Source organism: Salarias fasciatus, chromosome 9, assembly GCF_902148845.1.
Source record: "Salarias fasciatus chromosome 9, fSalaFa1.1, whole genome shotgun sequence".
NCBI classification, from domain to species: Eukaryota; Metazoa; Chordata; class Actinopteri; order Blenniiformes; family Blenniidae; genus Salarias; species Salarias fasciatus.
In genome coordinates this window covers 14,090,277-14,103,530 of record NC_043753.1, presented here as the reverse complement: position 1 = coordinate 14,103,530, position 13,254 = coordinate 14,090,277, and the positions used below count along the sequence as shown (strand labels likewise).

The window sequence follows — 13,254 nt, the reverse complement described above, 5'->3', positions numbered from 1 at the left end:
CTCCATAACGGGGCCCGCTGTTTTTTTATCGGACGGTCCATATGCTCCGGATTATCGCTCGGTATTGCTCTTACTCTTACGCCGTCCGAGCCCCGCTTTCATGTCTCAGAACTTCGATTTGCAAGGAGTCTATTCTTGCTTCTAAGCGTGCCTCTAATGCAAGGCTTTCTCATTACCACCGCGACGCAAAATCACCAATACAAGGCATTTAAAACACAAATCGGCATAATTAAGACGCAGCTAGCAGAGGTTTTGATTTCATTCTGCATCCTGCACGCACCAAACACACACATCCCATTTATTACATGATCGTTTATTGTTAAAATGTTCAGTGTTGCTGTAGTTTTGCACTGTAAACATTATGAAAAGGTAAGATTGAAGAATTCCACTATGTTTTGGTCTTAGTCTCAAATATATAGTAAAGACTAAAAAAATACATTATCATCAGCATGTAAAAGTCCACACTGAATTAAAAAAAAAACAAAAAACATTTGTCTTTAAAAAGCATTAAAATCTCTATTATAAAATATATATATATACGTATGCAAAATACATTCAGGGCTTTCCAATGTTAAAGAAAACAAAAATATCTGAAAATATTGCTGACAAATGCCAGCAGATTCTATACAAAATATAGCTTCATGTTTCTCAGTCAGGCTCTATGGTATATAACATTTTAAAGAAAACCTGAAAGTCAGAAAAAGTTTGAGTTATTAAGTGTTTTTCGCTTCAATACAGTGTTCGCACTACAAAAATACTACTGCAACAAGCACCTAAAGCGGAACAAAAAAAGTACAACCCGCCCACCTCATTAAAAAGCAATAAATATTTAAAAAACAATAAATTAGCTAGAAAGATTTCAAGTATTAAATCCGCAGGGTGACGTTGCAAAGGACACTGAGTGCTGTGCACTTGTCATGCTGTCAGAACAGCGGCAGTCATTTTCTTAGGTTCCAGGCGGCATCTCCTCCTAGATCAAAAGTTTTCTGTCCTCACGGAGGCAGCCAGTCGGTGATTTGGTGTCGTGATATCATTTCCTTTTCCCGGCTGCGATGTGTTTCTTGGTGGCAGCCTCCAGCCTCTTCCGTTCGGCCTCCTCGGCTTTCCTCCTCTCCTCCTTCAGCTCCTTGTACCTCCACTTCGGGATCTGCAGCAGGTGCCCGGCGCCGTCCTTGGCGCTGCTCTTCCTCCGGATCTTCTCCGGCTCGTAGGTGGGCGCGGGGGCCTTGGACACCCTCACCTTGGGGATGCTGAAGCCCGGCCGGACGCTGCTCCTCCTCAGCACCATGTGCAGCGGCAGCAGGCTGGTCCTCCGCAGCTCCAGGGCTTCGTTGAAGGCCACCATGCCCAGGCTGGACCTGCGGTGCCGGGGCACCACGCTCTGGGCCTGCAGGCTGGAGCGCCGGTCCGCCGAGCCCTTGGCCACCAGCGTCACCCGGGAGTTCTGGAACAGCTTGAGGTGGCTGTCCGCCCGGTCCGGGTTGATGGAGCGCAGCTCCTTGGCGCGCTGCTGTCGGACGATCTCGGGGACGGCGTGACGCCGCTTGCCCACAGCTGGAGGACTGTCAGGACACACCTGGAACAAAACTCTCTCATTAGTATTAAGTTATATCGGCGGTGCTATTAACAGTGTTAATTCTGTCTTTTTTTTTCCCCAACAAAACAGGGCTAAATCATGCTTTTCTGTTGGTTTTGCAGTACTGGTAATCTTGCATGAATAACCTGCTTATCGGATAAGGCTGGCATTAATTATATCCTTTAATTATTGTGGAGTAATCCAGAGAAAATACAGAGAATTTCTTGATAAAAGATAAATTAGTGCCACTTTTATCCTTTAAAGTGTTATTACCACATTATCAGTTTTTTTTTGGTTTTTTTTGCACATTTGTTTCCTTTTAAAGAGCAGCTCAGACGTCTCGCGAATAACAGCGGCGATACATACAACAACGCATATTTCTATCCTATGGAGGGTGATTTGCACATCGTACGAGAATGTCTGGCTCTGCCTGAAGATAAGGGAACACGTTTCGATATGGCTGTGGCGAGTATTTGCAGACAATGTGAGAAATAATGCAGAGGAGAGCAACTTTAAAGACTCTCCACCTTAAAAATGCAGCCTTATCACAAAGAGAGGTTCTACTGCTTCACCTTATCACAGCTTATGAATGAACAAAAAGGTTGTGAGACCGTTCAGGGAAGGACATGAAGGTCGGTGTAAATATATTAATATATATATAAAGACTATTTAATGCTGACTAATGAATAATTTGATAACGCCGCTGCGCTGAGGCCTGGTTGGTTACTCACAGTGTGACATGCTATGGCGATGAAAGGGCTCCTCATGGCGGTCGTGACGGACACCATGTGGTCGATAACGCCGTTGTCCTCGGGGTTGGTGACGTTGGCGATGTTGAAGATGTCCCGCACGGTGTCCGAGAGGCGCTTCAGACAGCCGCGGGGCTCCTGGGCTTTGGCCACCAGGGACGCCAGCGGGGGCCACTCCAGACTGCAGGAGCAAGTTTCAGTGAGAAAGTCTCTTTAGGATTACTCGATAATCTCTGTTCTATTTTAGTCCATGTGTGTCAAACTTATGTCAGTGGGCTGCAGCAGTTAAAAGGTCAAAATTAGCTGGTCCGGCTCATTTGAGATCGAATAGGACTCCTGGAATAAATTAGTCTGACACTCCTGGTTTAGTCAACGGCATAATACACTGACAATTTTTATCATGTTTTATTTTTCAACCTTGGGTTGCATATCCGAACCCTCGTATCTGCCAGAGAACAGCAGGAATAGAGTGCAACGAATCTGTCAGGCAAAGCCTGTCTAGAAACACCCGTATTTGGTACATCGCTTGAAGGCTAGTCAGGATTATTTATTTTCTACATAACCACCTGGCTGGAAGTGACAGCGCTCATCAGGCAGCTTCTCAAGATGCCGGTTTGTACAGCTGTCCGGCGGAAGCGTGAGAAGAAAACACTCGTTGCCCCCAAGCTAAAAGCTACATCAAAACCTCACTTAGTTTTGTCGCACGACCATGTAAAGTTAGAACTATATAAGTCCAGACAAAACACACAAAAATCCCTGACAGCCATTCTTATGTCTTCCCTCCTCACTACACAACTTTGAAAACACTGTAAATATGCTGCTGCGAAGGGAGGATGTGATAACATTGGTTTGTTTGTTCATTTTTCTGTCCAATCTGATAAAATTCTTTTCAAACTGAGGGATCAGATCAGATCCTCCCATCTACACGAAGACTGGACGAAGTGAAAACATCGCAAACTAAAAGTCTGTCAAGCATGGCTTCTGGACGTGGATTTTAGATAGGAAAGTTTAACATGAAATAGATTCCAAGCTGAGCTCAAACTGCTGTTCTGCTTTTATTTTCTTAGAATGGACTGTCATTATGAAAACATAAGAGTGTAGCTGAAGGTTTTACCTGTATGTATCACAGTACTGATGTGGACAGGGCCGCTCCATTAGCCGGGCTATCAGCCAGGCGGTCTCGTAGCGGCCGGTGAACAAAGCCCACTCCCTGGCAGTCAGGTGGCGGCCGAAGTCCCGGGCGTTGAGGGCAGCGCCTGGTGGGAGCCAGCGAGAAAGACGAGGCTGAACGTTGTGATGAATGGACGGAGCAAAGAGTCAGTAAACACACATAAAAGCTGAAGGATGTGATGGTGGGGGACTGAAGGTGTTCTTTAGAAATGCAGGACAAAAAAATAAGAAATGACCTGCCAGACTGTGAGGGAGGCTGTGGACGGTGTCAGCGTGCGCTCAGGGCAAACTGCAGCCACCACAAGTCTCACTTCCTCACTTTATAGATGTATGAAGCAGCAAAACTGCTTATTGTGCTGAGAGACTGAACTTCCAGTCCAGCGACAGATCTCTTCCAAAGCCATAACATTAAAGCAATCAATCAAAAAATATTCAAATGTGTTCAGATCTGCCAAATCTCTGAGAATTACTTGATGTGATGCAAATAAATAACAGGAATATGATCAGTTTTCCTTCCTGAATCTATCTTCTATTATTTTCTTCCTCCGTTTTCCTCACCGGCCATCATGAGCGAGCGCACACACTCCAGCCTGCCCTGCATGGCAGCTTTCATCAGAGCGGTGAAGCCGTGGCAGTTCCTCCTCTCGATGTCCAGCCCGGAGTAGTAGTTCAGCAGGTAGTTGGTGATGGTTATGTGGCCTTGAAGAACAGAGAGACAAGAAAAATATTAAGAATACAATCTAATGCTGCTTCCTGTTAAGATGTGGTGAGCAAGTTACAAAACTGACTTTAATTTCTCGACTCAATCCACAATTTTCACATATTTTACTTTCTATCAACTTTTCACTAGATTTTTTCATCCACCAGGTTTTTTACAGCCTTTAAATCAACTCATGTCCATTTCAAAAAGTAGTTTAACAAACACAGAGAATAAAAGTGTCACATTATATAGTAATAATAAAACAAAATGGCATGGAGATGTGTTTCCAAACAGTCATTCCTCGCCGTTACTATATTTCGACTGAGAGCTTCTCGTCCACACGGCCGGTTGGACAGCATGCTCATTGCTTCCGCTTCATCTGTGTCTTCCTGACCGCCAAAAATGAATGCTTGTGTGTGTACATTTGTGTCTCCGTGTGCATGTTTCTGACCGGTGTGTGTGTGTGTTACCTGCTTGTGCGGCTGTGATGAGAGCCGTGTTTCCCTCGCTGTCCTGCCAGTTGACGTCCAGGTATGGACACTGTGACAGCGCTATGACGACGTCCACAAAGCCTTGGTAGCATGCAACCAGCAGCCCTGTCTGGTAGAAGAAAGTGACGGGGCGGAAAGTGGAGACGGAGAAAGAGAGAGAGAGAGAGAGAGAGAGAGAGAGAGAGAGAGGCATAAGGTTAGGATCAGCAAGAAACAGCGAAGGTAAAAGAAAATAAAGGTGAAGCGAAACTGGAATAAAGTGCTGACATAAAGGAAGAAGCATGAAGAGAAATGCAATCATAGGAGTGTCAGTGGGAATCCACAAAGCCGGCGGACCTCTGCACATCTTCCAAAACTAATATCTGTGATCAAACATGACATCTGTTGTGTTTTCACTGAGAGAGCTGGAACGGGGTGGAAAAACAAGCTGTCTCCACGTCTGCTGCTGTTGTGAACTTTTGGCTGAATGTGTTTTTTTTGCAGCCTGTGTGTGTGTGTGCAGACAGATGTGCAAATGTTAGTGTGCAAGTGTGAGTTTATGTGACTCTGGGAGAGTGCGAGCCTGGAAAACTCCTGTAAAAGTTGTGCACTTTTTCCGGAAGGTGCACAACTTTCTCGGCCAAGACAAACGAGCTGAAACACAGAGTTCTCATTTACACACCGCGTGTATATAGGTGGTTTTTGCGTTTGCTCAGAACACGAGGAGATTACAGCATTGCAGCAACAACTTAAAGCAACCGAACAAGCAACGTGTTGTTCGCGATGGCCTGTTGACTGGAGGACCCACACTGCGACTCTGAATGCTTGCTTTATCAAAACCAGGTGTGTAGGAAAGATCAACCCGACCAAGTCCCGAAAAGTAAAAACACAGAGGCAGTGAACGCATCGGCTTCAAGACACGATTCTCCGAGGGTTGCTCTACAGGTGCGTGATGAGTTGATCAGGAAATATTTTCGGTATTTAGATTTTAATGGTGTATTTTCACAAGAATCAGATATCTTGGTTTGAATTAATGATTATTGGTCCAAAAACTGTATTTACTATAGATATGAATTTGATCAGGTTGACAGCAGCCATCAGAACAGTTCAATAAGTTTAACTGCAGAGAATTTGTGTTGACTGAACAAAATTAATATCGGCTATAACATCCCATCTAATGAACCCTTCCCTGCAAAATAAATTGACAGCAGGATGATTAAATATACAAAAGATTAACCCATAGCAATGTTATTTTTTTTTCTTTCCCACATATTGAATAAAACCTGCAGTCTGTGCTGAGAGAACTAGGCCCGTCGTCAGTGTGGGTTTCCCTGTTTAAACTCCTGGAACACGCTGGATTCATAAACCTAATTCTGTAACAGGACGTTCTCTTCATTAGAACACTCATATCATTTAATTCTTTGCAAAATACACTTTCAGTCCTGGCTTCCAGGCACACTGTGTCATTCAACACAATGGATGTATCATACTCTGTGATACAGATGTTGTCAACCTTCAGCATTGATTAACTAAATTAATAATGTTTCAATTACCCTTCATTTACCTGGCATCAACACTGTTTTTATTCCCAAAACATGCAACACACGGATAAATCCCATAATTATAGCTTGCTGACCAAATGGGAGTATCAGCACCTCAGCTCTGCCTGTTAATATGTATCAGACATATGCTTTCCCATTAAAATCTATCAGCTCAGCATTCAGTTTTGCGGCTCAGTCGAGCTACGCTTCACAGCATTTACTTTCTCCTGTAATACAATGTGAACTGCAAACTCAAACAAGTCGGGCTGTCAGCCAGCTGGAGATGCAGTCGCCTCAAAGTCGTCCGGCCTGAAGGAAAAGGTGAACAAAGGTCCTGCTGAGGAACCGCTGGACTGTGCAGAAAAGGGTCACTTACAAGCACACAGCTTCGGATACTTCTTTCTGCTGAGACAGTCTCACACAGACTTTGTCTATGTCTCTCTCACACTTTCTCAGACACACACATGCACGCACGCTCAAACACACACACACACACAGACACACACACACACACACACACACACACACACACACACACACACACACACACACACACACACACACACACACACACAGACACACATTCTTGGCAACCCTCCAGACTTGTTGTGATGTGCTTCAGCAGAAAGCCCTGCAGCGTGTCTGGAGCAGTCTCAGTCTGTCCCGTTTTCCCTGTGACCCTCACACACACACAAACACACACACACACACACACACACACACACACACACACACACACACACGCATAAACACATACAGGTATTTAACTTTTTTTTTTTCACCTTTTCCTCCCTGATGATTCTACTCAGCGCATTCCCATCATTAACTTTAGTGGCTGCTGCCAATGCAGAACAGCTAAAATGTGCACGCACACACACACAAATTAAAAAAAAGGCAATCATGCGCTTGAAAAAAACATATTCCTAACTCAGAGCCTGGAGAGATAAAAATAGCACTCCTTGGCAGCACAACAACCCAAAAATAGTCACAATAGGTGCTTTTAGAGGTAGATGACTGGCCGCCAGTGGATATGTGTGAAAAGATTAAGATACGATCCTGGAGAACGTCCAATTTCCAAACTGTGTTCAGCAGATTTAGTTTTATTGTCTGCCCATTAAATTTTCATGTCAATTTATTTTCAATGCCCAACTATAATATGTCTAATTCAACAAAACATAACTGTATAATAAAATAAAAGTACCTTCAAGCTTCTTTGATTGGGATGCAGTGAACCCCAGAATCACAAATATTGACATATTGAGGTCCTACACTAAATATAGAACAATTAAAGGAAGCAAATTTTAAGTCCAGCTTGAAAAAAAAAAAAAAAAGTCATTCTGGAACATGGATCGTCAACTTTGCACACACACATAAAAATTTTGGCGCTGACTTATTATTAGACTGTAAGAGACGCAGCCACACAGACACAAAGACATAGACACACGGGCACGCTAAGTAATCTGGGGAATATCCAGCGCTAGGAATAGAAAGGCTTAGCCTTATCAGTCAGAAAGACACAGAAAGAAGGGGGAGGGGGACGTACAGTTAATGTGAGCGTGCAATAAACTGGCTGCAAATAGGATGACACAATACCAGTGCAACCCCTAAAATTCCTAAACACAGAATATATGCATGTCTGCCAGCCAGCTGCAAGAGAGAGTACACTTGCATTGGTGTGTGTGGCCACTTCAAACGGGCACGGATTAATTAACCGACTTTTTGAAGAAAATGGGATCTGCATCACAGATACTGTGAGGGGAGACCGTTCCCAATAACCAATTTGCGGTTCCTGCTCAGTAAAGGTTGCATAATGAATGGGACTGATCAGATATTAGCTCTGTTCCTGCAGCATTATTACTCCACTGAAGTGCCTGTGAGCTCCCTGGCGGTCCTCATTGAGCTCGTGGTGGAAAACTTGGCAAGTCCTATCTAACAAGCAGCACTACAAAAGCATTACCGAGGCGAGGGGAGCATCCCAATTTAGAAGAAATGTGTTTAAAAACCTGCTTGTATTTCCTACAAGGGTGCCACTTTGGAGAATGACTTTTTCTTAAATAAACCGTTTTTACTTTTTTAACTCTTCAAACATGCTGCACTTTAAAACGAGGCTACTGGTCTGTGCTAAATCACAGCCAGACACCTGGATCTCTGCAGCTTGCGTCAGCCAAGAGCGAAATGTTTTATTCATTTTGCATTTCCTAGCACGTACTCCTGTCCGTGGTTATATAGGCTAATGCACTCTGCATGGCCTTTCATCACGTGTCTCCGGAGCGCCACTGACGCAGCCGTCCCGGGCCGCGCTCCCGTCAATAGAGTCCCCGGTAAACGCCGCCCCGTCTGCGAGCCCGGCGTTCGCGCGGCTGTATCAAATCAGATGTGTATGACTGTCGCTTTGATTTTTCCACTCATCTGTATTTCGCTAGCAGCGTTGGACTTGCGACCATCTGCGGTGCCAAATTTCTGTCTCTATCTGCCTATGCCTCATTTAGTCTATCTGGCTGGCGGCCGGTGGGTCGATGTGCGAGTTGGTCAGCTGTTCTCCCCCCCGTTTGTCTGGCACGCCGGGATTGACGTCGCTCGCTGTCGTCTGGGGCGGCACCATGGAGGCGCGCTGTACATGACCTGGTTCGTCACCTGATTTCAACCTATTTGGAAAATTTGATTGTGTTTAAAGGGACAAATATGTGTTTACTTGTGTGTGCGTGAGAGAGAGAGAGAGAGAGAGAGAGAGAGGGGGGGGGGGGGGTAACAGTAAAGGCTTGTGGCCTGATTTAAGCTGAGTGGATTCGGCTCGCTCGGCGGCTGTGGGTGTGTGTATCTATTGAATTTTCATGTGAGAATGACAGTTTCATCTACTTGACGGCAAACGAACACACAGCGTTCCAAACAGGGTCAGATAAGCCCGAGGACACTGATATATTAATCTGGTTCCTGGCATTAACACGAGCATTTTCTAACAAGCAACACTCAGAGGACACACTCTGATGGCGACTGGCTTGCGTTCGTCTTTTACATCAGAATGTCAATACTCTCTAGAACTCTCATCCATCACTTCAGCCGAGAGAGTGTCTAAAAAGCATACAGGGATTTTTGACAATGACAGCATGAATAATTACTCTATTTTAATCATACATCAGGAGAATTAAAACAAAAATTTGACAAATCTAGGCTGCAGACTCTGCTCATGTCGGGTGCTGTTTAGTTCAACACTTTGACGTCTTCCACTGCAGTTAATCAAGTTTCAACGTGTGTACGAGACAGCGGAAAGTACGATTTTACAGCTTTTCTAAGCTGATGTAAAACAAGGGTTTGCGACAGCATGAATAATCCTCTTAAAAATGCTGCTCGGAAAAAAAGGAATTCAAAGATTTATGATACTAATGTTCAAGAGTGAGCGGTGACACATCTTCCCGAAGGCAATGAAAATGAATTTTGAAACAATATATAACACGTTTAATTCAAATTCAGGGTTCATGTGTTCACTGAAGCTCTTTGGTTTCTTTGGATGAATCAGAATTTCACCAATTATGTTTGCTGACTTTCTTTAAACAACATTTCAAAAAGCTAAACAGATACAAGTAAATGTTGTTGACTGTTAAAGACATCATGTGAGAGTTGGACTTGTTGCAGAGCGACAATCCACCGAGCCATCTCTTCTCTTTGTCATTAAACACTGCCTCAACTTTAATCTTTAGTACCAGTAAACATCCACCTTTGCTGAGGCACCTTTATGCAAAACACAAAACCACCCTCTGGGCTGCACTGCTGCTTCTGAGCTTGACCTTTCTCTTCTCTCTCAGAGGAAACCAATAAAAACGAGGTCAACGTTGGCTGAACTAATTCTACGCATCTGCAGCTGTGCTCTGCATTTATCATAATGTCAATAGGAGAAACAATACTTTCCCATATGAAGGAGTTCTACATGCTTGCACAAGTTTTCCAAATTATATATTACTCCATGAAATGCTGACGGTTGAGAGGGGAAATAGGGCAAATTGCTATAACTGGCCAAATCCAACCAAGGAACTCTACCCTCCTTTGTCTTCCTCACCTCTTTTTCAAGCTGTCTGCTATATTGGGATGTTGACGACTGCATCAGGATGTGTTTCCCATTCGTATGATTACCAGCCCGCATTGTGTCTCCGTCACTGAGGTCATATGCCACAGCAAGGATAATGGCGGAACGCACATGCACACATCCTCCTTATCTCTGTCGTCATCTCTGAATGTTACGCACACGCACATGCTCATGTCATATTGTTAGGAGACAAAGGGACAGTGAGTGCTAATAAAACAAGATCAGGGGAGAGATCCGCAAAAAGAAAGGGAAATAACATGTTGTTTCTTGTGAAATTCCTTTCTGCGATCATACAAAGTGGGCAGAAGAGGTGGAAGCCAGATGTGTAGACAAACAGCTGAACATATCAGAAGACTGTCTTCCTTACTGAAACTGAATCTAAAAACAGTTTAAAAACTGAAAGTAAAAACATATATTAAGCTTTTCTCTATCATCAGAATAGAGGTTAAAGTGTTGTATCAGATAATTTCTTCAAAAGAAAATGTATCCACACAAAGTGTGATTTTCTGCATATGCTTTTACTAATTAAGTGTCTTGATATATCTGTGCCTTAAATCACTATTTATCCCTTTGTTCTTGTGTGACTCAAGATAGTAAAATGATACATGTAATTACTCATCTTCAACTTGGAATTCCCATTAAAGTTTTTATTTCTGACTTATTATGCTACTTATTAAGGTTTTAGGAAAGTCTACAGAAAAACTCCCTTATGTAACAAGTCAGACACATCCCTTTCATGGGATTTATGACTTTAAAATATCTCTTGGGTCGTTAACAGAACTGGTGTAATTGCTCCTAGACATACTGTTGCCATCATCTTCCCTGGCTGTATAATGTGTGTACCCACAGACTCCATCAAACTGAAGAAAAAAACAGCCAGACTCTCACACACACATAAGCATGCCTGCTTGACCGCACACAAACACACACATTCACAGAGGATGGTGTGTTCTAACCATGAGAGACTTGTGTGTTTTTAATGAGCTGCAGTTTGCACGCTCTCCCCCCCAAAAAAAACTGAGGCCTGTGATCATCCATACACACACAAGTCTGACAGAAAGTACAAGTCCGAGTGCATAAACACTCAGGAGGAGGTTTCAGGTTCATAACAAAGTTGAGCATGACGGGAAATATGTGAAGAAAAATGTGTGAATTTTCATGATCACGTCAAACCTAAGAGCCAATTAAATCCCCCTCTGCATTAATGGAAACCATACTGACTTCCACGTGACACGTTAAAGTCATGAGAGATCAGACCAGGTACTTTACCAAGGCCTGAAAAAAAGGGAAGTGAAAGTGTGCCAGCGCAACAAGTCCAGATTAATTATTTCAATACCTCCTAAATCTTGTTGCACACAGAGGTGAGAGCATCCTGTGCTGTCATGGTGTGGCCTACAATAAAAAAATATCTGTGAATGGGCAAGAATTAAATCTCAGAGATTTTAAAAAAGAAGTGTTCTGAAAGTGAAACAAAGTGGACGCGTGTTTGCGCGCAGTTTACGGGTCTCTGCAGCAGTGTGTGCGCCCTCGTACCCTGCTGTTCCTGTCAGCCTGCTTCACTTCTTCCTCCTTCACGCCGTGCCGGATCATGATCCGGACGATGGCCGCGTTGTTGGTGCAGCACGCCTGGAAGAAGGTCAGCGGCTCGGGGCTGTCCGGGGACGGCGTGCGCTCCGAGTCCGCGAACGCGTCGTCCGGGGGGTAGAAGGAGTCGTCCGAGGCGATGCTCCGGCAGTCATCCAAGTCCTCGAAGTCGACTTCTTCGAAGTCGTCGTTGTTGTCCTCCTCGCTCCCGTCGTCGTCTTCCTCATCCTCATCCTCGCAGGAGCCCGGGTCGTCCTCTTCGTCGGAGTTGGACGCGGGCTCCTCGGTTATGGTGGGGTGGACGAGCCCGACCCTCTGCTGCTTGTGGAGCTGTTTGAGCCGGACAGACGAGGCGCCTCCTCCATCCCTGTCGTCCGTGATCAGAACCATCTAACCCCCGAGCCTGGGGCACTGTCCGCGGGGGAGAGTGCAGCCGGACACGCGGGGCGAGGGCATGGGACTGGCTGCCTCTCCAAAGCAGGACAGCAAACCCCCCAAGACGAAAAGAGAAAAAACTAAGTCAATCACATTACTCCCGAGAGCGCGACTTACACTAAATCCTCGACCTGTGGGGTCGCGTGTACTTCTAGAACAAGTTGCGCGCGTTCTCAGCGCGACCATGAGTGAGCCATCCCGGGAGAGCCGTGCGCCTTTTGCGCGTCCCAAAGAGAAAAACGAAAGCGCGCGGAGTTGTAGTGAGTTACCCTGTCAGAGAGCATGTGGATGTCAATTACTGGAAGGGTTTGAGAAAAAAAGAAAAGAAAAACAAAAGTGGAGCTCCAGCTGAAAGTGTGGCGCGCACGGGCGTCCCATGTAGGGCGGAGAGGAGAGGGACGGCAGCCCGTTAACCTATAGTCACCTAATCCGATTAGACGGACCGGGACTGGGACCTCTCCCTCCCCTCGCCCGCTTTGCTCCCCCCTCCCACTCTCTTTTCCTCTTTATGTGTGTTTCCTAACACCAGATGAACTCTTGCGGGACCCAAGCTTATAAAAACGACTTTAATATTCCTCGAATATTCGTACAGGGATTTAGACCATTCCTGTTTTTTTTTTTTTTTTTTTTGCTTGTATTTATTACTTTGGTATTAAACTCTTGATTTAAAGGCTATTTCTAGACTTCAGGACAACATAGTCAGCAGAAATAAACACCTAAAGTGTCATTTTAATTAAATAAAGTGTACTGAAGAGCATTAAAAAGACCAGAATTCATCATCTCCACTTCTCAGATCTCTGCGGCTTTCTGTAAAATGCTGACTGCAGACTTTTGATTATTTTTATGTAAACACTGCCCCATATATGACTAACATTTGGGTGTTGAAATAGACATACTGCATCACTGTCATTTGCTCAGCACTGTATTGTTCAAGCACTTTTATGTATTTGT

General features: G+C 44.5%; 1 protein-coding gene across 1 annotated transcript; it reads right to left on the bottom strand.

Moving 5' to 3' along the window:
- Positions 1-317: 317 nt before the first annotated feature.
- Positions 318-12,732, bottom strand: ankrd33ba (ankyrin repeat domain 33ba). Its single transcript, XM_030099997.1, has 6 exons — positions 11,818-12,732; positions 4,666-4,795; positions 4,054-4,194; positions 3,440-3,581; positions 2,308-2,506; positions 318-1,576 (listed from the first exon to the last, which is right to left on the bottom strand). Exons 1-6 carry the CDS (start codon positions 12,256-12,258, stop codon positions 1,031-1,033), a joined length of 1,599 nt encoding a protein of 532 aa, XP_029955857.1. The 5' UTR covers positions 12,259-12,732; the 3' UTR covers positions 318-1,030.
- Positions 12,733-13,254: the final 522 nt, after the last annotated feature.